This window comes from Sarcophilus harrisii, chromosome 4 (assembly GCF_902635505.1).
Source record: "Sarcophilus harrisii chromosome 4, mSarHar1.11, whole genome shotgun sequence".
Taxonomy (NCBI): Eukaryota; Metazoa; Chordata; class Mammalia; order Dasyuromorphia; family Dasyuridae; genus Sarcophilus; species Sarcophilus harrisii.
The window spans coordinates 24,690,952-24,717,122 of NC_045429.1; the positions used below are offsets into that span (position 1 = coordinate 24,690,952).

The window sequence follows — 26,171 nt, forward strand, 5'->3', positions numbered from 1 at the left end:
GGGGCCGGGGCCGGGCGGGGCGGGGCTACGGGAGGGAAGTTGCTGAAGTTGGGTGAGCCGCCCGGGCCTCGCCGCCGCCTGCTGCTGCTCTTCCTTCTCTTCCTCCTCCGCCGCCCCGAGCGTGTCCGCGCCCCCTCCTTCCTCACCGCGGCCGCTCGCCGTGCATGATGGAAACACCATGGCTTCGGCGGCCCAGCTCTCCCTGACCCAGGTAACAACGCGGGCTGTCCCGGCGCGCCCCCGCCCCGCGCGCCCCCGCCCCGTGCCCGCTCTCGCGTGCCCGCGCCTCCCCCTCCCCCCGCCCTCGGTCCAACTGTCGGGTCCCGAGCCGGGCCGAGCGGTCCGGTCCCGGCCCGACCTGACCCGAGCGCCCTGGGCCCGCGTTCAACCGTCCCGCCCCGAGCGCGCCTGCCCCACCCTCCTCCCTCTGGGACTGCGCGTCCCGGGCCGCTGCTGGGAGCTGGCGGGCTGCAGGGGATGGGCTGACCTCGTGCCGGCCCCGGGCAGGCGCTCCCCCCCACCCCCGGTCATTCATTCCGGGCGGGGGAAACTGAGGCCGGGGGGGGCGGGGAGCCCGGCAGTCCCTTAGGGCGGGAGGGACTGCCCCGGCTGCGGACGGGAAACTGAGGCGAGGAAGGGACTAAGGTTGCTCCCGCCCCGAGCCCCCGGCAGCCCCTCCGAGTGCTGAGCCCCGCCTCGCTGGGAGGTTCCGGAGCTGGAAGGGGCCGCGCCGGCGCTTGGGGCCTCCGCTGGTCTCCGCGTCCCCGGGGCTCGCCGCCCACCGCGGGCACCTAACGAGTGCGCCTGGGGGATTCACCCGCCCCGGACGGCAACTCCTGGGCCAGCCCCCTTAGGTGACATCCCGGGGTAAATCGGGAGCGCCGCCGCTCGGTGGAAGCTTGCAGCTTCCAGATCGCAAGCCTCAGTTTCCCAGAGAGGGGAGGAGCCGAGTCCCCCAAGGGGGCTTGCGGCCCTCGGGAGAGATCCCGCTCTGGTCCTCCAGCCGCCTTCGTGCCCTCTCCGCCCGCCTTCGTGCCCTCTCCGCCCGCGTTCGTGCCCTCTCCGCCCGCTTTCGTGCCCTCTCCGGCCCGCTTTCGTGCCCTCTCCAGCCCGCCTTCGTGCCCTCTCCGCCCGCGTTCGTGCCCTCTCCGCCCGCGTTCGTGCCCTCTCCAGCCCGCTTTCGTGCCCTCTCCAGCCGCTTTCGTGCCCTCTCCGGCCCGCTTTCGTGCCCTCTCCGCCCGCTTTCGTGCCCTCTCCAGCCTTCGTGCCCTCTCCAGCCGCTTTCGTGCCCTCTCCGCCCGCTTTCGTGCCCTCTCCGCCCGCTTTCGTGCCGCACCTCTCCACCCGCTTTCGTGCCCTCTGCAGCCCGCTTTCGTGCCCTCTCCAGCCCGCTTTCGTGCCCTCTCCAGCCCGCTTTCGTGCCCTCTCCAGCCCGCTTTCGTGCCCTCTCCAGCCCGCTTTCGTGCCCTCTCCAGCCCGCTTTCGTGCCCTCTCCAGCCCGCTTTCGTGCCCTCTCCAGCCCGCTTTCGTGCCCTCTCCAGCCCGCTTTCGTGCCCTCTCCAGCCCGCTTTCGTGCCCTCTCCAGCCCGCTTTCGTGCCGCACCTCTCCGCCCGCTTTCGTGCCGCACCTCTCCACCCGCTTTCGTGCCCTCTCCACCCGCTTTCGTGCCCTCTCCAACCTGCTTTCGTGCCCTCTCCAGCCCGCTTTCGTGCCCTCTCCACCCGCTTTCGTGCCCTCTCCAACCTGCTTTCGTGCCCTCCAACCTGCTTTCGTGCCCTCTCCAGCCCGCTTTCGTGCCCTCTGCAGCCGCTTTCGGGCCCTCTCCAACCTGCTTTCGGGCCCTCTCCAGCCTTCTGTAAAGGGAGGCCACGGTGGCCATTCAGGGGCTGTCCTGCACGGGGAGGCTTCTGCCCTGACCCCTCTCCAGAGTCATTCAGTCTTCCTAGAGCGCTCACTTTTGATGGGGCCTGTTAGCCTCCCGCAGAGGTTGGTGGAGAGACGTAGGTCCTGCTGCCAGGGAGTGAGGGGTGCTGTTTGTCACTCCCCATCAGGCGGTGGGAATGCCCTTCCTTCCTGAGCGTGCTCTCCCCCTCAGACCCAGTGGCTGCCAAAGAAGGGCCTCTGCAAGGAGCCCTCCTGGGCAGGGCCACAACCTTGGGCTCAGCTACAGGTTGGATGTGCTCGGGCAGTTCCTGAATGATGAGAAATCAACCCCCTTGGGGTCCTTTCAAATTCAGGGTCTGGGTGTAATTGAAGGGTCAAGTCGCGCCGTTAGCTCTAAAAAAAAAATGAAGTCAGGTGCCCTGAGTGTTCATTAAGAACGTTGTTGGCAGGTGTAGCTGTTGTTCTCCGGCCTCATTTGGAAAGTTGTGCTCAGGACGAGATAGTGGTGATCGTGGTTGTGCTTACCACCCACTGTGGTACAGCCTGAGCCTCCCTCAGCCTCCTTAAAGAAGGGGCGCTTATCACCGGAAGGCCGGTTCCAGCAGTTTTGTGAGCCATCCACTAAGTCTTAAAAGGATATTGGTTTGTGGGAGGAGGAGATGTGTACTCTTAAGAAGCAGCCGTCCTTTGCTAGATAAAGCACTTCAGTTGTAGGCATTCTTATCTGACCTTGATGACCCCCCTGTTTTACAGGACAGGATCAAAGAGCTCAGCTTTAGGAAGGACCTAACAGACGTTATCTAATGCATCTTCTAGGCCGTTGGAGGTTAAATGACTTCTCCATGGCCTCCCAGCTAGGACGGAACCAATTTTGTCTTTGAACCGGAGTCTGGCACTCCACGCTTGGTGCTCTCCTTCACTTCCCAGGGCCGTTTTTGGGACTGTCTTGGTTGTGCTCGATTTCAGTTTGGAGAGCACTTACTTTGTCGCATCTTCTGACTGGAGCTGGAGCTAATTTAGTTGTTTGGATTTGGAGGTGTCCGGAGGGGAGGCTGCAGATAAAAATCGTGCTTGGAGACTGCGTCGCCCCCAGATGCTCTAGCCTTGTGTGACTGCCCCGCCTGCACATGTGCAGGGCTTCTGCTACATGAGGTACAGATACTGTAGGTATGGGCCACTAGATTTAAATTAAGGGGCAGGGATGGAGTTGTGCTCATGCCTGTTCACTCTTGGTGTCCTGCAAAATGGCATTGACCCTATCCATCAGTGCTCTTCAATCTCTGCTTTGTGAGGTCTCCGTGTGATCAGTCGCAAGGCAGGTAAGATATTTTTGAAGAGCATTGTCTGACTTCTAAGTTTCAGCCTTGGTAGGTAAAATGACATTAAGAAAAGAATTCTGTTTGAGAGATTGAAGTTTTCCCTCTGGCTGTCTCTCTTGTTTTGTAGCTTTAGGGAGGGGAAATGGGAGAGACTGATGGATAGCCAGACAGTATGGAAGAGGGAGGAGGAGAGACTTGGAGTCCCAGACAGATTGAGGTCCCCAGTGTTCTCTTCCTGGGTCTGTCATTCACTTGGCTTTGAAATTGAACTAATTAATCCTTCTGGGACTCAGCTGTCTGGGTAGTTTAATGAGAAGGTTAAGGCTATACATGCCCTCCCTGTCAGCTCTGCCTTTCAATGATTTCATTCTGACCCAAGATCTTCCATGTCCAATGTGTGTCTCTACACTGTGAATGAGCCCTAAAGTCACTTTCGAGTCCAGCCCTTACCAGCCATGGGGTCATCCACACTTGGATGAGGGTTTGCCTTCTCTCAACTTTAGTCTCGCCTTTTGCAAAATGGGAATAGTAACAATGCCCGCCTTGTCAAACTCATTGAGTGGTTTAGGGAAGTCCCTTGTAAACTGAGAAAACTTGTTTCCTTCTGGTCATCTCTGAGCCAATCAAAGATCTACTCCAGGATTAACAGAGCCTGTAGAAATGTGGCAGGCCTTGCTACATGCAAGGACCAATGTGGAACAGGCGGCACCCGCCAGTCATGGGGTGGGAGAGAGCAACCTGTCCCCACAGTGAACATGGAGACGTTCTCTAGAAATCCAGTCGGTCAGTGGGGTCGGTCAGTTGATTGTGATGGACAAGAAGCTGTGCCTGGATCATTGAGTGTGAGGAGGAAGTTATGTGTCATTAGCCTGGAAAGACAGGTAGGAGCCGGGTGGTGAAAGCTTCTAAGGCCAAAGTGAGGAGATCCGTCCCAGAGGCAGGAGGGAGCCTCTGCAGCTTCTCGATCCTGGGAGCAAGGTATGGGTGGGGTGGGGTGGGGGGGCAGACATTTGGGAGTCAAGGCAATTGAAGCCCACAGAGGCTCATCACTGAGTAAGTGATTTCCCCAGACCAGGAGACTTAATAGAATTTCATTCCTTCTCCCCCTTCTGCAACAAAAGTGGGCATTTCCCCACTTTTAATAAAGTTTCTAGAAGGAGCCATTATAAAAATGAGTGTCTAGTATTTTCCTGTCCTACTTTCTGGAGTTTGTTTGCTTCTCTCCCTGCTCCACTGGGGGGCCTGGCATTTTTAAAGTGACTCCCAAGTGCCGCCCACCGTGCCTTCCCCTGGAGATTTGCCAATGGCTCTTATCAGTCACTGCACACAGACTCCTTGTATAAAAATCCAGGGTCCCCCCAGCTACCTGGTATGAGGTCTATGAGGGCAGAGACTGGGCACCATTAACCCTCCCCAGGCCCTGCCAAGATGGGGCATCTGGAGATTTGGTGGGTCCCCATCTGGCTCCACCTCTTCCCGGTGTTGGGGCCCTTCACGCCAGCTCTCGCCTCCCTCATGTGGAGGTTTTGAGAGTGGCGAGTGGCCTCCCAGATGAGCTGCCTGGTGCCCATTCCTAGTAGCTCTCCCTCCTCACCTTCACTTCACACAGCCTCCACGCTGCTGCCAGGGTCACATTTGCTGCAGCTGCTGATGAGCTTGTGTTTGAGGCCACAGGCTGTGAAATCCTGGGCAAGTCACATCTGTCTGGCTCAGTTTCCTCTGAGTAGCAGCATGTTGGGAGGGTCAAATGAGATCCCATTTATGTGTTTTACAACTTGAAAGTGCTATGTAGATATGATAGGGTTTTCCCCCCTCTTTCAGCCTTAAGTACACTTCTTTCTGGTCCATCTCTGAAGTTACTTTGTATCTACCCTTTATATCATGTTTATTTTTCTGTTTCTCTGTTGCCCTTCTTCCCTTTTCCCCCCACACCAGGGCAGGATCTTATTGTTTTCCATCTTTCCATACTCAATAAATGCTTGCTGAATGAATGGCTGACGGTTCCTGTGTCCCATCAGACTCGATTAAAGTTAGCCCAGTGGGTGCCCTGCCCATTGCTAGCATAGCGGAGAGCAAAGAGGTTTGGGTTCCACGAGGTGCCTCCTCCTCAGGTGGGAACAGGCTGACCTTGACTGGCAACAAGCTTACCATGGTTTAGCAAATTGCAGTCTTACTTGAATCCTGGACTTTGGATCAGAGAGAAAAGGGTGGAGCAATAATGACAATAATAATGAAAATAATAGAAGCAATTACATAGAGCTTTCAAGTTATAAAACATTCTACTTTAAATTTGTAGTTTTCCTGGGAGGTAGGTATTATTATCTCCATTTTACTGGTGAGAAACCTGGGACAGAGAGAGGAGTTCAGTACCTTGCTGAGGGTCCCACAGCTACGGGGAGGGTTGCCAAGTCTCACTGGCTCTCCTGGGCCACCCGGGGGCCTAGCCGGTGGCTCAGATGAAGACTGAGCAGTGCCGTCGTCTCCCTGGGGCATGTTGTGAACACTTAGTTGGGAACTTCCCCTGGCTTATCAGGACTGGTAACTAGGATGCTCCGAAGCCTGGATTATCAGACATGTTCCCGTGTGCTTGTCCTTGACGTCTTTGAATTGAAACCCAGGATTTTGAAGATTAAAAACCCAAACACGTTTTAACTTGGTTTGCCTTTCGTTTCTGCCCCTTCACCTGGTAATTGTTTGTTAGTGTATTTAAAATTGATAAGATTAGGAATTTAAAGAGGAGGCACCAGCAGTGCAGTCTAACCTGCACCGGGGAGGTCTGCTCCAATGATTTTTTGCCCATGTGATTTGAAAATGTTTCACATCGAATAGTATGCAGCCAGTTAATCCATAAGCATCCCTTGGGGACTAAGTCATTTTTGGGGACTAAAAATGACTCAACTTTTTTCTCCTCCCAGTAAATAGAAGACCAGGAAAACTATTCCTTGCCCCAGAGTGCTTTGCATGTATGTGGGTCTTGTCTCCTGTCCTCATCCTAAGGGTAGATGATCTGACTTTACCTTTTCTGAAGTTAGAAAGCACCTGGGCAGATGTTTGTCAAAGGTACAATACAGCGAGGTGCTAGGGCTCGGAAATGACTTCACTCTGGTCTCAAGGAACTCGGGAGCCAGCAGGAGGGGATATCTATGGGACTGGGACACAGATAAGGAGAAGCCAAGGAAGGGCCAGGCAGGTTCTTAGGAAAATGGTGGATGGGAGAGACCACATTTTCTGGGGGAGATCAGGGAAAGCCTCATGGAGGAAGTAGCATCTGAGTTGAGCCCAAAAAGCTAAGCAGGCATTCTTGGCGAGCTGCTTTGAATGGCTGATGTTGGTATTTCTGCCACAGGGAAGTGGCCGGATAGTTGTTTGCCAAGGGTGGGTTGGTCCTGCTTTTAGAAGAAAAGGGGAAGGACTCCAGAAGGCCTAGTTTTCAGAAACAATGAATGGTTCCTAAAAGGAAAACAGAAGCTGGGCTTCATGGGGGAGAAAAGGAGCTGAAGTGGGGAAAAGCAAGCTTGATCTTTGGGCAGGAAGCTGGGCAGTGAAAGAATGTGACCCAGAGAAGGAACAGAACAAGGGTGCTACTCTTGGCCCCTAAGAAGACAACGTATCAGGGGCTTCCTTGGCTCAAAAGGGAACTAGAGGCTCCCGGGAGGAAACAGAGGCTTATCCTCCAAGGAATGAGAAAGACTCGTGTGTAGACTAAGCGGCCCACCAGCAATTGGGTGAGAGAAAAGCTTTGAGAGGCCTTGCTTCATTCCCCCAGGGTTCCTTCCCCAGAAATTAACTTGTATTTATTGTGGGTCTTATATAATAGCTGACTAGCCACTTATGTTTACATTAAAGTTTGGAAAGTGTTTTAGAAATATCTCATTTGATCCTTATAACTGCCCTGAGATAGAGATAATGTTACTGATCATCCTCTTTCATAGATGAGGCAGCTGAGGCACAGAGTGGTAGAGTGATTTGTTCAGGGTCACACAGTGCTGAAGCTGGATTTGAATTCAGGTCTTTCCTGACTCTGGATCTAGTGCTCTCTCCACTGGCCATCTAGCTGCCTCTTACATTGTAAATGTTATTCTCCCCCAAAATATGTAAGTTCCTTGAATGTGGGGATGGTTTGATTTTTCTTTCATTCATTCATTGGTTCATTTGTTTATTTTTTCCAATTATGTAGTTTTCAACATTCATTTCTTATGATTTTGAATTCTAAATTTTTCTTCCTCCCTGTCCCCTTCCCAAGACAACAAGCAATCTGATAATGTTGAAATCATGTAAATATATTTCCACATTAGTTATGTTGTAAAAGAAGAAATAGAACAAAAGGAAAGAACCACAGGAAAAAAAAAACAAAAAGTAAAAATGGAATGCTTCAATCTGTATTGTTTAGCCATTCCCCAATTAATGGGCATTCCCTCAATTTTCAATTCTTTGGGGATGGTTTGATTTTTGCTGTCACATTCCCAGCATCTAGTATAGTACAGAGCACACAGTAGGGGCTTAATAAAGGCCTGACGGATTGATTGTGATCATTCAGTAAAAGGTCAGAGGAAGGAAGGGTAGAGTAATATTTATAATGACTAATAGTAGCAGCATTTACATAGAGCTTTAAGGTCTCAAAAACTCTACTTATATTATCCTCCCAGTGAGCTGTGAAGGTAGGTGCTATTATCTCCATTTCATAGATGCTTAACTGAGGCATACCTAGGGTCACACAGGTCGGAGGTGGTCTTCATTATTCTAAGTCCAGCACTCTGTCCACTGCCCACCTCTGAATTCAGTTAATTCAGTGCTCAGATAAAGATAAAGTTCTGTTGTCTCCCTGGGGCATGTTTTGAAGATGTAATGGAGAACCTCGTAGGGCTTGCTTGCCAAAACAGGTGACTGCTGCCCACCAGTGATTCTGGCAGGAGGAACCGAGAAGCACTGTTGAAGCCCACAAAATCTTGGTTCTCAAGAAACTGAGGCCCTTCTGTTGAAGGCAAAGGATGTGGAAGAAATGGTTGGTGTTTATCCTTCCCTTCCTGAAGTGGACTATGGCATCAAGGAGGTGATGCCATGGCTTGCAAGTGAGTTGGCTTTAAGTGAGGGAGGGCTGGGCAAGGGCACCAATTCTGGGAGCGATCTGGGCCCAGTGGCCAGCTAGAGATCAGGAGGTCTGGAGATGGCCCTGGATGCAGGGGGAGGAAGGACTTGCCCTTTCTAAGCTGAGGTCTTCAACAGGTCTCAGTTTGACTGAGGCTGCACCCACTCAGTGATTGAGGCTGGGTAAAAAATGAGGCAAAGAATGGCCTCTTTTACCAAGTCAAAAAAAGTCAGTCTCGGCCATTGGGGCCCAGGAGACTGATTTGGGAAATGAACCTTCGAGCCCAGGAGACTGATTTGGGAAATGAACCCCTGGTTGAGGAAGTGCTGTCTTAGAAGGGAATTTTGCTAAAATCAAAAGGTGAAAGGCCCAGGATGGAGCGCCCCTGCTAACAGCTGGTAAGGACCTTTTTGCCAAGGATTCTGTAAATCTAATCAAAAGAGCTTTAATCTCCCAAGTTAGAGATGGCTGGAACATTTCCTAGGTGTCTCCTCCAAACTAGATATGCGCCTCAGTGTAGCAAGAATTGTCGTCGAAATCCTCAGAAGTTAAAAGGGAACAAAATTCAAGAAAGCGACCAACGGTCAAGTTTCAACCTTAAAGGTCAGTGCGTGAGATGGCCAGAGTTTAGGGTGCAAGTGAAAAGAACAAGAGCTCCTAGTAGAGAGATGCACATTTGACCTCAGGATCATCATGAGGTCTGGGTGGCCTTGGCCAAAGCACTCAACCTTCGGTTTCCATTTGTCAGATGAAGTTTAGATGACCCAGCCTTAGCATAGCTCCATCACACATAGGAAGCGCTTCAGAAATGTTTTTGATGGACTGACTCTTAGCTCTTTTCCAGCTTTAGATTTATGATCCCCTGTGTCCCCTGGTTGGGTATACCACGTTCAGAAAAGAGATGGTGTATTAAAATGGGGCAGGTGGAGAGTTTACGGCAAGAAGATATCCTCATGATTCAGAAACCCAGAGACCAGAGGGGAGGTGGCAGAAGAGTGATGGAGAGTTCTGGGATCAAAATCAGTGGTCAGAGAAACACAAACAATTTTTATCATTGGAGGATGCTGCAGGCCACTGAATAGGAAGAGGAAATAAAAAAGGGGCCCAGGAACCCCTGACATCACAAACCTGGCATAGACACGTGGCTATGGGCATGAGGGGGAGTTCAGTTTTCTAGAGAACTGAGTTCTTTCTCTTGTCTCTCTGTGGGTCTCTCTTCTTCCTCCCCTTCTCTCCTTGTTTCTTCCTCCCTTTTTTCCAGCTTCTCCTCCTTCCTGCCTCTTGGTTCCTTCTCCCCTCTTTCTTGCTTTCCTTTTTCTCTCTCTTCTCCCTCTCTTCCTCCTTTCTCATAACTTTTTGATTTTTCTTAATGATAATTTCTTCCTTCAGAAGGTGGAGGAACAAGAAAAGTCAAGTTCAATGTGGACTCTTGCTGCTTACTAACAAGCACTAGTTGCTGGTATATAAATAAATGATGGGAACCTTGGTGTGAAGTGACCATTTCCATCTAAGAGTTGTGCTAGACCAGGAGGGGAAAGCTTGGCCCAGCCTGCTTTTCCCTTCCATTTGGGAAGAGCAGATTCCCAGAGGAGAGCGTGCTAGAGAAGCTGGCAGAGGAGGAGAGAGTCTGTAGTGAGGAGGGTTTATAGTGAAGCAGCTTAAGTGCCCGTGATTTCATTTGAGAGTCTTATGTCGAGTGTTTAAGGGGGAGGATGATGGGGAGTGCCGCCTTTGCTAGAGGAGGGTCAACGAGGATAGGGATGAAGAGGAAGAAAAGCATCACTTTTGTGGTTCAGAATCCATTGATCTCTGGAGAGTTTTTGGCCCAGCAGGTAGATTCTAGGGGGGCTGGAGGGTGCTTCACAGGGACCCGATCTGGAAGTGGCCGAAGTGCCCCAGTCCTTGCAGGAGCATTGTGAGCTGCAGGCCAGGGCCGGGTGGCCGCTCGTCGGGTATTAGCCTCCGGTTGGTCACCAATGATGAGCCGATGGCTTTCTCCAGAATGGCTTGGAATGCTAAGCGGGTGGGAGGAGTGGAACTGATAGCGACCAGGAGGCCCTTCCTTGATTTTCCCTGGGTTCCTTGCCTACCATACAACAACAGATTGAAGGCAAACAGATGCTTCTGAGGTCTGAGATCCAGAACCAAACATCGTCTTGGCCAATTATGTGGTTTTTAAAACAGTTATTCCATTTAGGGCATGTTTTGCTTGCCTGTCTCTTTGAGGACCTAGAAAACCCATTAAATAATGATGATGACAGTAATAAGAGCTAACATTTACGTGGCTCTTTAAGCTTTAACAGAGGACTGTACTTATGCTATCTCATTTGATCTTTATGATCAGTAGCCTATGATTAATACCTGGGGTGGGTCTTATTAGGAGAAAGTCTTATTAGCCCCATGTTAGCAATGTACAAACTGAGGTACAGAGCAGATAAGTGACTTGTTCACGGTCACACAGCTAGCATATGTCTGGGGTGAAATATGAACTCACGTCTTGCTGACTCCAGGTCCAGGGCTCTACAACTTGCAGAACCCTTTCGACTCTCACATCCTCTGATTTTTCAGATCCTTGGCTGTTGGTCATTTAAAATTTGAATTGATTTTTTGCTGTTTTGCCCCAGGAAGTTGATAGGCCCCATAAAGACCGTAACCAAGCATGTCTCCAGGTTGCCACATCCCTCTGGTGCTCAGGGTAATGATGGTGGTCGCCCTTGTTCCTCCTTCCTCTTTTGGGGGGCATTGTTGCAGTGGGAAGAACAGATATCATTGTGGCATGCGTCACCCAGCCAGTGCAGTGCTGTGAGCCTGGCAGGCCGTCCAGCCCCTTTCCCTCTGCTCCCCCTCTCCACCAGAACTGGGATTTGAACCAGGATCCCCCTCGCCTCCACCCTGGCAGACCTGTTTGTTCTCTGCTTCAAGGACTTGGAGGGCTCTGAGCCCACCCTGGTAGGTGCCCATCTGCAGTCCCAGGTTACATGGAACTTTGATTGCCACTGACTCATCCTCTGGGATTCTGGTCCGGGAGCTCCTGCAGACCCCAGGGCATCTGTCTAAGTCCTTGGAGGCTTTTCCTTGAGAAAAGATCTTTTGTGAGCATGAGGGCAGCACTCAAAATGGGCACCCTCTCTGCCTTAGCCACAGGGATGACCTGAGGATCCAATATGGGCATGTGAAAGGGGCGAGTGCTTAGTGTCAGGCCCCATATTGCAAAGAGCATTGTCTGGAAGCCAGAAGACCTGAGTTCTGATCGTACCCCTGCTCAGGTGTGTGACTATGGGCCAGTCAACTGACCGTGACCCTCCTTTTTGTTTGGGGTCAACGAGATGACCTCCAAGATCCTCTCTGGGCTCGACAGCTCGGGATTCTGTCTCTGACTGTGCAGCAGATTGTCCAGAGGCCTCCGTGATGAGAGGGCCTTTTGGGTGCTACTTCAATGTGGCAGTTTTCCTGTGCTTCCTCAGTAAGGGGAGGAGAGAACATGCTCTGGGGTCTGCTAGGTCTGATGGGCCATGGTGTCTGTGTGGGAGGGACCATTGAGGCTGGGCCAGAAGGTCCTCTACCAGGGACTGAGGCTCTTCACCAGCTAATAGGACTATAAATTTCAAGGACGGCCAGTATGGGACCTGCCTGGAGCTTCGTATTCCAGGCTTGCTCGAGCCTCCTGTTGCTCCTGTAAGGTCATTTCTACAGGGTATTACCAGGCCCAGTTTATAGATGAGAAACAAGTGATCAGAAAGCATTTATTACATACTTACTGTGTACCAGGGGCACATCATAAAACTAGAGCTATATACTCAGTAGCACAAGGTGCACCAAACATGATGAATTTATGTCAGACTTCCTTCTGACATAGGAAGTAAGCCTCAAAAGTTCTTAGGTTTTATAGCAACGGAAGCAGTTTGAATTTATGGTCCTTTCCAAGCTTTGTTGCCTTTCCCCTTTCCTCCTCATCAACCAGGCTGATGCAGTCTTAAGACTGGTGTCTCCCCACTGGCGCCTTTGGGACTGGTCCTGTTGGACGTAGACCCTTGGAAGACTTGGGCCTGGGTTGACGGTCTTTTGGAATCATCTGGCATTTGACTTTCCAGTCTTTTCTAAAGCCTCTACTTGCAGCCAGATCTGGAAATGGTCGTTTCCTTCTTGTACTGGCCCCATTTCCTCCCCTTCCATCTCTCCTCTGCCTCCAGCCTCAGCCTCTCCACTCCCAGCTAATGAGGCTTTTAGCCGCATGTCCAGATTGGATAATAAAACTCGTTCTCAGGTGCCCATTAAGGAAACCTCATCTAAGCTTAGTGTCAGTAGCTGCTGTGTAATTGATATGCCCCATTTACTTATTTATTTTTATCGTACTGACGAATGTTTTCAGTGTCACATTGGGGGAAAGTGGCAGGTTTTATAGTTATTATTTGCACTTGTATTTTCTTGTCATAGAAAGTAAGAGACATCTTTTAGTTTCTGTTAACAACTCATATGGATTAGAATAGATTCCTCCTAAGTTGACTGACTTTAAGGAGCAAACTGCTAAAAGTTTAAAATTAAAAAAAAAAAAAAAGACATGCTTCTGAGATAAGCCAGTGTTTATTTATTGACATTGTAGGCTGTCCTCTATAGGGTATACGGACTGCAGTTGAGTGATCATGAGTGTATCATTTTTGCTCAGATGTAGGCTTCTAGCCCTAAATAAGAGCTTTTTGAGGGAAAACTGAAATTCCTGCTCAGAATTGCTATATTAAAAGACTGAATTGTCAGTTCGCATTCTTTTTTTCCCCTTTAAAGATCCCTTATTAATTTTTCACTTTGTTGCATTATTCATCTTTGTCATATTTCTAGTGATTGTAAGAAAAATGGATATAAAGCACGTGTTGTAAAACACTGAATTTATTTAAGCCCCTTGGGGGAAGTGTGACTTGTTTGTCCCAGTGTGGTGCTTTGAAGCATTTGTCTAATCCTGTTCATTTGGACTGGGTTTTTGTTTTTTTTGTTTTTTTTTCCTTCCATCTCTTCTAGGCACTTTTCCAAGTTGCCTCAATGAGTGTGTGGGGTGGTGGAAAGGAACCAGAGCTTGTCCCTGGATTATAGGCCCTTTGGGTCCTTCTTGATAAAGAAAATCCAGGACATCTGTCTCAGCAAGCTTCCCCAACTTGTTTGCCCAGGGCCAACCTGAAGATAAAGAACACAATATTTTCTTAAAAGGAAGAGAGAAAAGGTTTAGCAAAACTGACCGACATGTGCAGCATTCCCCACTCTTGGATCTCCACTTCTATATGCAGTGAGAGAGATGACTTTTTATAGCTTCTCTTTGGGGCCAGATCGGGGTTATAATTTTGCAGCATTTGGTCTGGATTGTTTTGTTGACATTACTAGCAGATGTAATCTTCCCACTGATCTTCTTCACTTGAATTCATTTTGTGTCTGTTCGGATAAGTCTTCTCATGCTTCTTTGCATTCATATTTACCACCCGAAGCAGTAATATTCCACTCTGCTGATATACAGCTAATAGTTTAGCCTTATCCACTGTTTCCAGGTCTTTGACACCATAGAAGGTGCTGCTAAAAATATTAAGGTGTCCATATCTGAAACTTGACCTTTTATCATTGAACTCCTTGGAGTTTAGGCTTAGTAGAACCGTTCCACTTTGTTTTCTAATTTTTATTTTCCGTTCCAAATTCTCACCCTTCCCCTCTCCTTCATTATCTGTTGAAAAGGCAAGAAGAATGCAGTCTCAACATTTTTAAAAAGAGAAATTTTCACTTGCTTCTCTTCCTTTCATAGCCAGACTCCTACAGAAAGTTGTCTGGAGCTGCTCCCTCTGTCCAACAGGCCTTCTCATCTACAGCTCTGGCGTCTGCTAGATCCTCCCATGTACCAGAAATGCCATTCGCCTCCTTTGCCAGATCCAGTCACCTATTCTCAAGTCTTCTCTTTCTGGGCATTTCTGCTGCTTTTGAGGCCACCATTCTCTCTTTTCTCCTCCCTGGACTTCTGTGACACTCATTGCTTCTTATTTTCTCCAGCCTTTGACTGACCTTTCTTAGGTTCACTTGCTCTTGTTCCTTGGCTTGGGCCTTCCCAAGTCTCCCAGCTTCCTGTACCCTCTCTATTCTTTCTTTCCCTCAATGATTTCCTCTTTATCCAGTTGATTCTCAGAGCTGGACATTCAACCCTGATCTCTCTCCTGGCCCCCGGACTGCATCACCAACGGCCTTTTGGACATCTGTCTCCACTGGGTTCTTCAGACCGAAAAGGGACAAGGCTGGCCCCTGCTTTCTGTGAAGGGCACCTTCATGCTCGTGGCCACCCAGACCCAGAACCTCAGGGGCATGCTTGATTTTTCAATTAAGCAGCCATCAGTAAGGCCTATTATGTGAGAGGCACCAGGGTAGGAAAAAGGAAGATAAAATCTAGTCCTCTAAGAGCTCACGTCTCCCCTGGGAGATATAATATGTACACAAAGATGTCAAGACAGATTACAAAGTAGATTTCATTTTGGGGGGAAGCACAGTAGCAACTGGTCGCTTCAGGTTCTTGAGTTGAGCCTTGAATGAAGCTAGGGCTTCCATGAGACAGAAACCATTATAAGCATGGGGTACCATTTGTGCAAAGGCAGGAAAGTGGGAGGTACAGGACATGGTGTATAGGTAACAGCAAGTAAAGCATTGTTATGGGAGGGGAAATGATGTAATAGATTAGATGGCTAGATTAGAGTCTTTAAAAGGTTTTAAATGTCAGAAGAAAATATGTCTTTTCCTAGAGTCAGTAGGGAGCCATGGGACCTTCTTGAGCAGGGGAATGATCAGATCACATCAGAGCTGGACTGTAGGAAGAGCACTTGGTCAGCTGTGGAGACTGTAGGACCAATGAGGAGGCTATTGAATAGACTGCATGTGATAGATCAGCCGTGATGGGACCTAGAGAGGTTGTGAAATTAGAATCCCTTAATCTGAGGAAGGGGCAAGAATGACTTTGAACCGAGCCTGGAGATTGGAAAGGGGTTGATGCCCTTAGCAGTAATGGCTGAAGTGGGATTTAAGAGGGAAGAAAAAGGTGGAGTTTTTGGCAGGACTGGAGAAATGTGGAACTGCCTGGAGCTGAAGACATCGAGGCAGCATCCAGATAGAGCTGGGATAACCCGCAGGGAGATGAGTCATTCAGAAGGACTGAAAGAAAAAGGGGGGCCCAGGACAGAGCACCAAGGTGGGGCTCTAGGGGACCCAGGACAGCAGTGGGGTACTTAGGAAGTGGTTTGTGGATGGTAATCTAACTCCTGAGGAGAAGGGACAAGAGGGAGGGGGAGAAAGACAAAAAGCAATTGAGAGAGTAAGGGAGGGCAATGGAGGCCTTTTCTAGCTCTTGGGCTGGGAAGGGCGGAAAGCTAGGGGATTTAGTCAGCCTCCTCATTGGGCTTCTTCCTCCCATCGTCACCCTTCTCCATTCAGCATCGACATAGCAGGCAAGGGAACTTTCCTAAGACATAGGTCTGCCTATCTCATGTCTCTGTTTAAAAAACAAAACAAAACCTTTGGTGGCTCCCTATTTCCTCTTGAAAAAAACTGAACTCCCCTCGGCCTGATTTTTCCGGACTTCTGAAGGCCTTGCTGGGAGCACTGTGCCCACTTCCTTCTGCTTCTTAGGGCTCTCAGCTCAGGAGGCCTTCTTTGCTATCCCTTCTCCGTGTTGGAGATCTCCCCCTCCTTTCCCCTCTCCCTTTTTACTTGACATTTTGCCTTTTTTTTTTTTTTTTTAAACAATGACTTATCTGTGTAAGTTGTATTTTACTCCATTAGAATACAAACTTGAGGGAAGAGATTTTTCTTGTCTTTGTGTGCCCCAGTGCCTGGCCCAGAGGAGAGGCCAAATTGAATGGAATTCTCTTAAATTGGCCTTTTCTCCCAAGAATCCATGGGGTGGAGGTGGGGGACAGTCCCTGGCTAGGTTTTCTTGCTTTCTCTTTTGGGGCTGCATGTGGGGAGTCTGTTGTAGGGGCTTCCTAGTAATGCCGCTCTGCACCTGCTCTGCCACATCTGGAATCCTGAGAGGCCAAATGCCGGGCCCCGGTCACGGCAAAGACAATGATTTTTTTTTTTTTTTTTTTTTTTTTAGTTAAAAAAAATTAAAAATCAAACCCCTGGGAAGATGTGATGTCCTTATGTCTGCTGGGTTAAGGGAGCAGTGGGTATAACCAGAGCCAGATGCTGTCGACCCCATGAAAGAGCGCAGTGACCAGGTTAACAGGTCCCAGCTGCCTTCTCTCCTCTGGGAGCAGATGTTCTCCCCAGCAAGCTGCCCCATCCCGAGGAGGTTGCCTCCTACCCTTCCCCTTTCTCCCAGGGTCCTTCAGTAAGCCATTTCTCTCAAAGAGGGCAAATGAGCAGCACCAGGGACAGGCCTTACTTCAGCCTGCTCTGCTTTGGGGAAAATGGACTTTCCCTGCAGCTACTGGTGGCTCCCTTACTTGGGCCAGGGGCTTGAGGCTGTTCTGCAGCCTCCCAGTGGGCCTTCGCTGACCATCTATCCAAAGGGTTATGTGTGAAATCTTCCAGAAACAGGGCGTGCTCCTGCAGGAGGCTGGGGGCAGAGATTCGGCAGGGCCGGCCTCCCATGGAGGAGGAGGGTCTGTCCTCCTCCTCATTGGTTGGTGGACTGGCTGCTGGAGCCTGGTGCCAGGCTGCAGTGGGCCCGGGTGCCCTGCTGGGCAAAGGAAACCTCACCAGACAAGTTCCCAGCCTCTCTCCAGGCTCCCCTTGCATCACTGGCCCTGGGTGTAGAAGGGGGAAAGCTCCACAGAACTGGGGTTCTTTCCCAAAAGAGGGCAGTGACCTCCTTGCTGCTTTGTGATCTGTGGTCAGGCCTTTTCCTGGGGGACACGAAGTCGGCACCAAACAAGTAGCCAGTAGCCTCAGGAGCCAGTGCCATGCCAGGCGGGCCCAGAGAGGGGCTGCTGAGTTGTGGCCCTGGGGCGGGCCCAGGCCTCCTGACTCTCCCTCACTGTCTCCAGTCCGGATCTGTGTCTGTGAGGGACCCCTGGGACCTGCCACAGCCTCCACTGCCTCCTCAGAATTCCCCCAAAGGCAAAATCTTCTCCATGCTCTGGGTAAATCTTCCTGCCTACTACTCAAAAAGAGATTTTTTTTTTTTTTTTAATCAGTGACAGGCATCATCAGATCATAGGTGCAAAGACATTGAGTGAGTCCAAACTCCCCGTTTTATTGATGAGACAACTGAGGCCCAGAGAAGTTAGATGGTTTACCCCAAGAACCAAGATTTAAAGGCAGGATTTGGACCCAGGACTCCATCTCCTCCATTTTCTCGGGCCTGGTCACGGGAAGGCTCATGGGGTCATCTCCACGCTTGCTCCCCACCTTGACCAAGTCTCTGGCTTTCTCCCTGCAAGGGGTGGTGCAGCGTGCCAGGCAGCGCTGGTCACAAGGCCTGGGCCTGGGCCAAGGGGGCACGGCTGCTCTGTGCTCAGACTCAGTTGTCCGCAGCAGCTGGCCCTGCACAGGAACATGGTATCCTGACCTTTGCAGCTCTTGCTGCCGTGTCTTGTCTCCTGCTCTCCTAGCTGCTTTTTGGTGCCTTGAACTAACTATCTCAAAATAAAATTGATCCCAGTTTTTTTCATTTAAAATAAAAATGTGTCCTCTGGTACTTTCAGGAGACCTTTGTATTTTAGACAATTCCCAAACATGGAGTCACTGGTCTATTTTTTCCAGGGCTTTCTTTCCAATACCTGTGCGTCCACATTTCAGTTTTCCTGGTATCCGTGTTTAACAACATTCAAGTATGACATCGAGATTGTTGTACATTTTCCAGCATCACATACATTTTATTCCATTTCTTTAGCCTATTGGCAGTGCTCACTCAGCTTTCCCCCTCATCTAGAGTGCCAGGGACCCTGGGTCCCAGAATTCTATGCCGTATATGTAGAGATTGCCATGGTGGAAAGCTTCTAATACTGACCTGGCCCTGCCAGCCTACTTTCGGGGGCTGCATCCCCAGGGATGGAGAAGCTCATTTGCAGCTGGCTGATCCCTTGGTGATGACTCGTTGGGCCATAGTGACCCTCTGAAGGGCAGTGGGTAAAGGAGACGGAGGGCTCTGAACGACACCTCAGTCTGTTCAGTCTAAGAGTGAGATCTCTGCATTGGCTAACGGGTCGCCATTCTAATGGAGGCACCGAATGTTCCCCGTCTTGACGTGTTTTACTATAAGCAAAATCAGAACAAGACAGAAAGAAGGTGCAGCCCCGTGGAAGGATGACCCTGTAGGGAGAGGCGAATGAAGGACTCGGTTTTGTTGTGCATCCGTAGACAGCAGGAAACTTCATTTTGAGGCACCTTTGGTCATCTTGTGTTAGAGTGCCTGTGAAAAATACTTATAGTGGGACAACTATGAGAAAAATTGCAGCTCCCTTCGAATCATCGCAGGGCTAGAAGGCGATGTCTTCTAGACAAGTCTGGTGCCCCCCATGCCCTGCCCCCCACCATCATGCCACCTAGCCCCCTAAATTGAACCAGATGAGAGCCGTACCGGCTCAGGGATTCTGGGTTGATGACACCTGCTTGCTTAAGGGCTGTGTTTCTGACAATTGAGAGCTATGAAACACCAGTATGCACACTCAGACATTTAGAGTGGTTGGGGAGAAGGGCTCTGTTTCCCCTTCTCCTGGTCGGGCCTCAGCTGCAGTTGCTCCTCCTCACCCCTCCCCTGTCTCTGGGGATGGGGTGGCCCTTGCAGCACCTGGGGTGGGCTGGTCCTTGGAGGGGGAAGGGAGGCTATTTGGCTTCTGAAAGGCCCAGGCTGGGGAGCAGCTGGGGGCTGACTGCTTTTCGGCCCCAGCCTGAGGCAGAGGAAGTGGCTGTTTGACCTGAATGTGTTTCTTTTTAGTCTAAGAAGTAAATTCTTTGACTCTACCAGCTGAGTGGGCAGTACAAGGAATGCCACAAGCAGCGTCTCAGTGCTTTCTAAACCCCAACTGGGCTGGGGCAGTGGCCTCCATTTCCCATCCCTGAGACTAATGAGGCAGGCAGGGTTCTCCACGTCCCAGCCTCCTCCCGCCTTTCCAGCCTGATTCCATGTTGCTCCCTTCCATGCAGTGGTTCATGGCTGCATCTCCAGCCCCTAAAACAGTGACTGGAACCTAGTGGTAGACACCTGTTAAGTGCTACTTCTGGGGGCTGTTAGGGGGCTTAATGAGAGAATCGGTAGAAAGCATTTGATTGCAGGAAGCTCTTTAATGTTCCAGGTGCCAAATTCTGGGCCTGATCTTTTAATCTGAAATTAAGCTGGTGACTAGAGATGATTTCTGTTAAAATCATTTTTAACCCTTCCATCTTTTCCTTTTGTCGTCTTCTATTGTCCCCATTCCCTGCTTTGAAAGAACCTGTTTTTCTTTGCAAAATAAAAACCCTCTTAATTTCTCCCTCTGTTTGTGATGCTCGATCATAGCAGCTCCTTTGCAGCTCTTCCTGTGGCCGGTGATTGGTCCTTTCCTCACTGCACGGGGGCCTATCACTGCTGCTCCATCATGAACATTGTGCTGGCAGACCCCAGATCATCCAGACCAAGGGCTAGTGCATTTTCTTGGGACCCAAACAGCTGCCTCTTCCTTGGGCCGCTTCCTTGGGGACCCCTGGGTCATCTGCAGACTCCCTGTCACCTTCACTGAAGGGTAGAGGTTGAGAGCCTGTTAGAGAGGTGGAACCAAGGGGTTGAAGCAGGGGTCTGGCCCACTCCTTACAGGCAAATTGACATCTCCCTATGAGAGGGTTGGATCCCTGTACTTTTCCACATACATCCAGTAATAAGAACACAGAAGAAAGCCCAGGAAAGAACCCGAGTCCTCTTTAAATTGTAAAAGTCCTTGGGTGGCTTTGTGGTTTATTGCTCTAAGTCATCACCAGGCAATTATGAAGTGGAAAGACAGTCTGCCCATCAGAGGCTTATGTTCCTGGGGGAAGATGGGGAATCATGGACAAAAGGAGGTCGAATGGGGAGGGGACGGGAAAGGGGAAAGTACTTGGTGAGGGGCCATGGGAAAAAGGCCTGTTTAGAGATGACTCTGCTGCTCTGCCTCCTTCAAAGGGAGGTTCGGGGAGGAGCCAGCCAATCAGAGGCAGAGGCTGAAGGGGTCCTTGCAGTGTGAGAATATTTCCAGAGAGTGAGCTTCCAGCTGAGGAGGTTTCTGTGGCCTAGCAGAGAAAAGTCCTGGGGAGATGAGTCAACAGTGTGTGAGCCTGAGCAGGATGGAGGAGTCTGAAAAGAGCTGGACGTTTCTGGTCAGAGAATCATTCAGGCTGCTAAGGGTAGTAAGGTTGCTGCTCTGCAAGGAGCACCCGTCCGTGCAAGCTCTCCTTGGGCTCAGGAGCGGTTTGTGAGCCATCTGGACACGCGGTGGCCAGTCCTTGGGCATGTACAGGGATCTCTGAGAAACAGCATCGCGTTTGTGGCTTGTCTGTGCGCCTGCCTCCCAAGAGGAAACCTGCCAGAGCTTTTTGTCCTTTCCGAAGAGTTGGTTCAGCGTTGAAGGATTCGGCTGAGTGTGAGCCCATCGGCTTGTGGTCAGTGAGAGAATCCCCAGGGGTCTGGAAGACAGGAAGCACTCAGCACCGTCTGCAGACTTGTATTGATTTGGCTGCCATGTTTCAAGATGAATAGCTACTTAGTGCTTGTCGAGGGAACTTGGACTCGATGCACCCTTTGAGATGCCTGCCAGATCGACAGATGGGCTCTGAACTTGGGACAAGCTGCAGTCTCTTACAAAGAGGAGCTGTGCGCTTTAAGACACATCTATGTATCAGGTCCCTGCTCAGATATAGAAAGCCCTTGGTTAATTATAGCAGTGTAGCTAAGCCTGTTTTCCTTGGGTTCCCAAAGCAGCCACTTGGTATCCTGTGTGTTGCAGCAAGCTCACATCGCACGTGCCGGATAAAATTGTTCTAATGCAGTCCAGCAAATATTTGAGATTTCGTTCAAGTGCTGTGAGAAATACAGATTTCATTGGTGGCCAGCATGATTATTGAGCCTTGTAAGGCTTGGAGAGATGATTAAAACTAGGCCGTGCTCCTGAGGAGAAACACTTAGTGTGGTAGATGTAGAGTGAAAAAATGTATGTCACACCTTCAGTGATCAGTGTATAGTCCTGGGTCCCACCATCACCCACAAGGCTCCCGAATAGTCTCTACCTGTGCTTGTTTCCTATTAAGCCTACTTTTGTTTTCATGAAGACTTCAATTCCTTCCATCCTTCAATTACGTCTTAGGCCGTCACCCCTGCTCTGGCTAAGCTTTAGCCCCTTGTTGAATTTTTTCAACTCTACATGTTCTGCTCTTGGATCCCTTGCTCCCTTGGCTTGTTGTTGACCTCACCAAATGCTGACTGTGAATGAGTCCACCAGTTTTCCTCTTTTGCTCCTGTTCACACACTGTTAAGTGGAACTGGGGATATCACAAAGATCCATGTCCAAACGACATCCATTTAAAAATTTGGAGCTCCAAATTTTCTCCCTTTGTAAGATTACAAGCAATTTGATGAACTATATATGTGCCATCATATGAAAAAAGATTTCCAAAATAGTCAAGTTGTGAAGGAAGAAACAGATGAAGAGGGGGGAAAAAAGCATAAAAAATGTGAAAGCAGTATGAGTCAGTCTTCATTCAGCCTTCGTCAGTTCTTTTTTTGGATATGGATTATGAAGCCTTTGGAATTGTCTTGGATCATTATACTGATGGGAATAACTAAGTCATTCATATAGTTGATCATTATACAGTGTGGCTGTTAATTTTTGTACAATGTTCTCCTGGTTCTGCTCACTTTTCTAAGTATCCATGTCAGTCTTTCTGAAAGTATCTTGCTTTTCATTTCTTATAGCACCATTACATTATATAACCACAGTTTGTTCAGCCATTCCCCAATTGATGGGCATCTTCTCTTTGCCATCACAAAAAAATAATTTTTTTTTGGTACAAATTAGTCTTTTTCCCTTTTTTATTTTTATTTTTTGCTTTCTTTGGAATATAGACCCAGGAGCAGTAATGCTGGATCAAAAGGTATGACAGTTTTTATATCCTTTAGTCATAGTTCCAAATTGCTCTCCAGAATGGTTGGATCAGTTCACAACTCCAATAATGTGCATTAGTGTCCCAGTTTTCCCATACTCCTTCCAGCATTCATCATTTTCCTTTTCTGTTGTATTAACCAATCTGATAAATGTATGGTGCTACTTCCCTTTTTTTTTTTCTTTTGCTCATGGTTTTTATTTTTTCCCCCACATGTATTTTATTTTGTTTTTTTACATATATATTAACTTTTCAAATACTTTTTCAAATATTCTTCAAATACTTTCAAATATTCTTTATGAATCATGTTGGGAGAGAACAATCAGAAAAAAAGGGGTAAAACCACAACAGAAGAAAAAAATAGGGGGAAAAAAAAGCAAACATAGCATGTGTTGATTTACATTCAATCTCCATAATTCTCTTTCTGGATGCAGATGGCATTTTCCAAAATTTATTGGGATTGCCTTGGATCACTGAACTGCTGAGAAGAATCAAGTCTCTCATGATTGATCATGGCACAGTCTTGCTGTTACTGTGTACAATATATACTTGGTTTTGCTTGTTTTGCTCAGCATCAAGTCATGTAAATCTTTCTAGGTCTTTCTAAAATTAGTTTTGTCATTTTTTATATAACAGTAATATTCTATAACTTTCATATGCTATAACTTATTTATCCATTACCTAATTAATGGGCATCTACTCATTTTCCAATTCTTTGCTTCTACAAAAACAGATTCTACAAATATTTTTGCACATATGGGTCTTTTGCTCTCCTTTATTATTTCCTTGGGATACAGAACCAGTCATGATACTTTTAGGTCAAAGGGTATGAACATTTTTATAGCTCTTTGGTCATAGTTCCAAATTACTTTCCAGAATGGTTGGATCATTTCACAATTACACCAACAATGCATTAGCACCCAGTTTTCCCACATCCCCTTCAACATTTATCATTATCTTTTCCTGTCATCTTATCCAATCTGAGAGATGTAAGATGGTACCTCAGAGTTGTTTTGATTTACATTTCTCTAATAATATCAATTAAGAGCATTTTGTATGAAAATAGATAGCTTTGATTTTTTCTTTTGAAAATTGCCTGATGGTGTCTTTTGATCACTTTTATTGATTAGGCGCAGTGGTTCTCAAACTTTTGTTCTCAGTATCTTCATGTTGTTAAAAAAAAAAAAACTATCAAGGATCTGTTCAAAGAGTTTTTGTTCACATGGGTTATATTTATAGCTATTTACTTTATTATAAATAAAAAATAATTTTGAATTTGTAGACCCTCTGAAAGGATTTCAGAGACCCCAACAGTTTTATGTTTCTTAATGTTCTCTGTCTTGTTTGGTCATAAATTCTTCCAGTCTTCTCCATTGCTAAACTTCACCAACTGTCTTCTTTGTTTTCAGACTTTATCATTCAGCCTTAACTATGATCTTTACAAAGTCATCAGTGATCTCTTACCTGCCCAAATTCTTATGGTCTTTACTCAATTCTCATTTTCCTTGACCTCTTTTCAGTCTTTGACACTGCAAGTCACTCTCTTCTCCTTGTTAGTTTTTTCTCTATTTTTTTCACTTCTGGTTTTCTTTCTTCCTGTTCCTTCTCAGTCTCCTTTGTTAGAAGTTCATTTAGGTAACACCTGTTAATCTTTATTGTTCCCCCAGTCTCTATCTTGAATCCTTTTTGCTTCTGTCTCTAGTCTCTTTCTCATAGTGACTTCATCAGTGCCATTATAATCTCTATGTAGATCTCTTTATTTAGCCTCTCCCTGAATCCCAGTATCACATCTCTAGCTGCCTATTGACTATCTCGAACTGGATGTTCCCTTGGCATGTTGAATTCAACATCCCTAAAATATGATTCATTATTTTTACCCTTCAAATACTCTCTTCTGAACCTCTATATTACTTTTGAGGACACTACAATTATCTTTTCTGCATCTCGGGGTTTGGGGCATGATGGCCCCTGCAATCTGGCAATCCACATAAAAATTTTTGGCTCTCTTTGTAACTGAAAAGAAGGCTGAATTTTTTCTTCCTTTTTAAAATTTATTTATTTTTTAATATACATTGCTTTATGAATCATGTTGGGAAAGAAAAATCTGAACAACAGGGAAAAACACGGGAGAGAAAAATAGAAAAAAGAAGTGAACATAGCATTTATAGTCAGTCTTCATAGTTCTTTTTTGGATGCAAATGGCATTTCTATCCAAAATCTATTGGGATTGCTTTGGATTCTTTTTCTTTTATAGGGTGTTTGTAGTACCTTATTGTATTATTAATAGCAACAATAATGATGTTATCATGATGGTATATAATACTATCCATGTATTTTGTGCATTTCTGAATTTCTAAACTTTCTATGTTCTTCATGTGTCATCTGTAGCTTTCACAAAACTTCTAAAAAATTCTTATTTAGTTTTTTAAGCTGACCTACAATATTTTGAAACTGCGATGGGGAAAGTCATGATGTAGAAGAAATAATTGTATTATCTTTCCAGTAACCCAGGTCTGCAACTATTATTTGGCAACTGATTGAACATGCGGGGTGAGGCAAGGTGAGGAATCCTGAGTAATGCTGACGTTAGGAGCATGGAAGACTATAAGAATGATAGAGTTCTTGACAGAACTAGGGACATTTTGGAAAAGGGAAGAGTCTAGGGAGGATAGGTTTGGTTTTGGACACAATCAATTTGAAGTGTCCAGTTAGTCATTGGTGAAGTGGAACTGGAGCTCAAGAGAGATTTTGGGAATCATCGGCAGCTGAAGAGAGTTGGTGAGGCAAGAGAGAGACAGGGCTCGAGAGGCAGGTCAGAAGCTTGGAAGCATTCTTACAGGAATTAAGGGGCTTGACATGGATTCTGAGGCAGCCAGGGAGCCAGAAAAATGGTCAGACTAGTGGGAGGAAAATCGGCAGAGAGCAATGTTATCAAAATCCAGAGAAGAGAAAGCAGCCAAAAGGAAAGGATGTTCTACAGTAGCAGAGCCTGTGGGAGGGTCAAGGAGACCATTAGATTGGGCATTTAACACAGTGAAGCCAGAATGCAAAGAATTGAGGGAAAAGGAAGCAGAGGTAATGAGGGTATTTTTTTTCGACCAATACACGTTAAATATATTAAAGTATAAATTAAATACAAAATAAGTATACATGACCAAACCGTTATTTTGCTGTACAAAAAGAACCAGACTTTGAAATAGTGTACAATTAGCCTGTGAAGGAAATCAAAAATGCAGGCAGACAAAATAGAGGGATTGGGAATTCTACGAAGTGGTTCATACTCATTTCCCAGAGTTCTTTCACTGGGTATAGCTGGTACAGTTCATCATGCTCCATTGGAACTGATTTGGTTTATTGTTGAAGAGGGTCACGTCCGTCAGAATTGATCCTCATATATAGTCTTGTTGCTGAGGTATTATAATGATCTCTTGGCCCTGCTCGTTTCACTCAGCATCAATTCGTGTAAGTCTCTCCAGGCCTCTCTGAAATCATCCTGTTGGTCATTTCTTACTGAACAATAATATTCCATAATATTCATAGACCACAATTTATTCAGCCCTTCTCCAATTGATGGGCATTTACTCAGTTTCCAGTTTCCGGCCACTACAAAGAAGGCTGCTACAAACATTCGTGCACATATAGGTCCCTTTCCCTTCTTTAAGCGCTTTTTGGGATATAAGCCCAGTAGAAACACTGCTGGATCAAAGGGTATGCACAGTTTGATAACTTTTTGAGCAGAGTTCCAAATTGCTCTCCAGAATGGCTGGATGTATTCACAATTCCATCAACAATGTATTGATATCCCTGTTTTCCCACATCT

At 47.7% G+C, this 26,171-nt stretch overlaps 1 protein-coding gene across 3 annotated transcripts in view; it reads left to right on the forward strand.

Annotated features, from left to right (window-relative positions):
* The window catches only part of EPS15 (epidermal growth factor receptor pathway substrate 15), a 118,707-nt gene continuing 92,536 nt past the window's right edge, over positions 1-26,171 (forward strand). For all 3 annotated transcript variants that reach the window (XM_031969136.1, XM_031969137.1, XM_031969138.1), the window contains exon 1: positions 1-211. In XM_031969136.1, the coding sequence (XP_031824996.1) occupies positions 179-211 (33 nt within the window). In that variant the 5' untranslated portion in view covers positions 1-178. The remainder of the gene's footprint in view (positions 212-26,171) is intronic.